The 2,228-nt window shown below is 43.8% G+C and overlaps 1 protein-coding gene across 1 annotated transcript; it reads left to right on the forward strand.

Annotated features, from left to right (window-relative positions):
- The first annotated feature begins 1,396 nt into the window (after positions 1-1,396).
- LOC101567540 (10 kDa heat shock protein, mitochondrial) lies at positions 1,397-1,944 on the forward strand. The gene has a single exon (XM_004625568.2). The coding sequence runs from the start codon at positions 1,436-1,438 to the stop codon at positions 1,742-1,744; it is 309 nt and encodes a 102-aa protein (XP_004625625.1). The 5' UTR covers positions 1,397-1,435; the 3' UTR covers positions 1,745-1,944.
- The last annotated feature ends 284 nt before the right edge of the window (positions 1,945-2,228 follow it).

Below are 2,228 nucleotides of genomic sequence, written 5' to 3' on the forward strand. Positions count from 1 at the left end.
CCACCTCTGACAAAACTAAACAAAAAAGGGGATACAAATGAGCAACCATTTTGTATCTGTATATTCAAAATAGTTAAGATAGATATGCAGCTACTTTCTCTTAATTCAATGAGAAGAAAGATTTGTACTAACAGTGCTTGGACAGGATATCATGTCTGCATCGTGTACTATGAATAACCACTAGGAAGACAACAATATGTGATGTATTAATTATTGAAACTGCCTTACTAATCAGTTTTGAAACTGTCTCATTGGTATTTATTTCTCAATAAAATTAATAAAATAAAAGAAGAGACATGAGACTAGAAGGAGAAAGTCTAAAACAAACCCAACAGAGATTCCAGAAAGAGAAAATGAAGCAGAGAAATAGCTAAAATGTTTCAGAACTGATAAAACACATGAGCTCTCAAAGTTAAGAAGTATGTCAGCCAGTAGTTGGGGCACATCCATACATCCCGGCACTCAGGAGGCTGAGGCAGGAGGATATTGAGGCCGGCCTGGCTACACAGTGAACACAAGGGAAGCCTGAATTATGCGGTGAAACCCTGCCTCAAGAAATCAAAATTAAGGATAATAGTTGTGTCTTATCCCAAACAGAATAAATCAAAGTGATTCACAGCTACATACTGAAATGGTTAAACAACAGAGACAGTGGAAAGATGCACAAAGAGCTGGAAAAAGTGAAAGACTAGCCACGAGGACAGACAGTCGGACAGCAGCAGGCTCTTCCTGGCAAGGAACAGAGCTATTCAGGACGGACTGCGGTCTCAAATGATGGGCAGGAAGGCGGAGCAGCCTAGGTTTGTTTTGTTTTGTCTGTTTGTTTTAAGTATTTAGTCCAGGGTCTACAGGGTCTCACTACACAGATTGGACTCATAGTGATCGGTCTGTGTTCAGCCTCCCTAGAGCTGGGATTACAGGTGCACACCACCACGCCCTGTCTCAGCCTAAATTGTAGATGAAGCCGAATTCCACTTCCAGAGTTAAGGAGAAACAAGATGTGTGGAGGCAAACTAACCTGAGAAAACTTGGTAGCCTCAGAATCTTATGAAACCCACTTCTAAAAGGTTTATTTCAGGGAAAAGAAAAAATATCCCAGAAGAAAGGTCTAAAAAAATAAGAGGTTAATGCACTGCCAAGTATAAACAGTGCCTTGAAAAACAGTAAGAATGGCTAGCCTGAGACATTTAGATAAAGCAGCAGAAAGGAGATGAGGAGGGAGGAGCAGAGGTCACAAGATCTTCCTGTCACATGGAGCGGGGAGGGAGGCTGCCAGACTGTGTTGTTTACCAGCTTTCCAGGGTTTGGACAACGATTTGCTCAAATATTTCAAGACGCATTTTTTTTAAAAACTTAGGACGTGTCCAGGGGCAGAAGAGTAGGTTTCTCTTTGCGGAGGCGGCGTGGCGGTGCAGCGAGCTGCGGGGCAGGAGCCATGGCAGGACAGGCATTTCGGAAGTTTCTCCCGCTGTTTGACCGCGTGTTGGTTGAAAGGAGCGCCGCTGAAACTGTCACCAAAGGAGGCATTATGCTTCCAGAAAAATCTCAAGGCAAAGTGCTGCAGGCAACTGTGGTCGCTGTGGGGTCCGGCTCCAAGGGGAAGGGTGGAGAGATCCAACCAGTTAGTGTGAAAGTTGGAGATAAAGTTCTTCTTCCAGAATATGGAGGCACCAAAGTAGTTCTAGACGACAAGGATTATTTCTTGTTTAGAGATGGTGACATTCTTGGAAAATACGTAGAGTGAAGTAAATCACTGTTGAAGTGGCGTCACACAATGCTGCCCATTCCACTGAAGTTCTGCGTCTTTCATCATGTACATAATTTCCATGTCTCTTTTATAATAAACTGATGATATCTAAACTAATCACATATGTTCTCTAAACTTTAGTTTCACTGTACTGGTGTAAACACTTCCAAATAAAATATGTAAATGAGTGTTTAATCTTTAAAAAAAAAAAAAAAAAAAAAACTTAGGATCATATGAAGGAAAAGGACAGCCTAGACAGACTCTCGGAAGCCACAGAAAGGAGGGGGCAGTCGGTGCCCTCGTAACTCTCACCCTGGCCTCCCTGTGAAAAGTGCCGCATGGCGGGTGATTCCTGGTCTTTGCTCGCAGGGCAAAGAACAGAGAAACCACCTGTGTGCCTCCCGCCCTGGGACTGTGAAGGGCAGGAGGCCAGGCAAGGAACAAGGCGCTGAGGCGTGCTTCAGCATGGAGGAGCCTTGCC

The sequence above is a fragment of the Octodon degus genome, unplaced genomic scaffold, assembly GCF_000260255.1.
Source record: "Octodon degus isolate 3935 unplaced genomic scaffold, OctDeg1.0 scaffold00010, whole genome shotgun sequence".
Lineage (NCBI taxonomy): Eukaryota > Metazoa > Chordata > Mammalia > Rodentia > Octodontidae > Octodon > Octodon degus.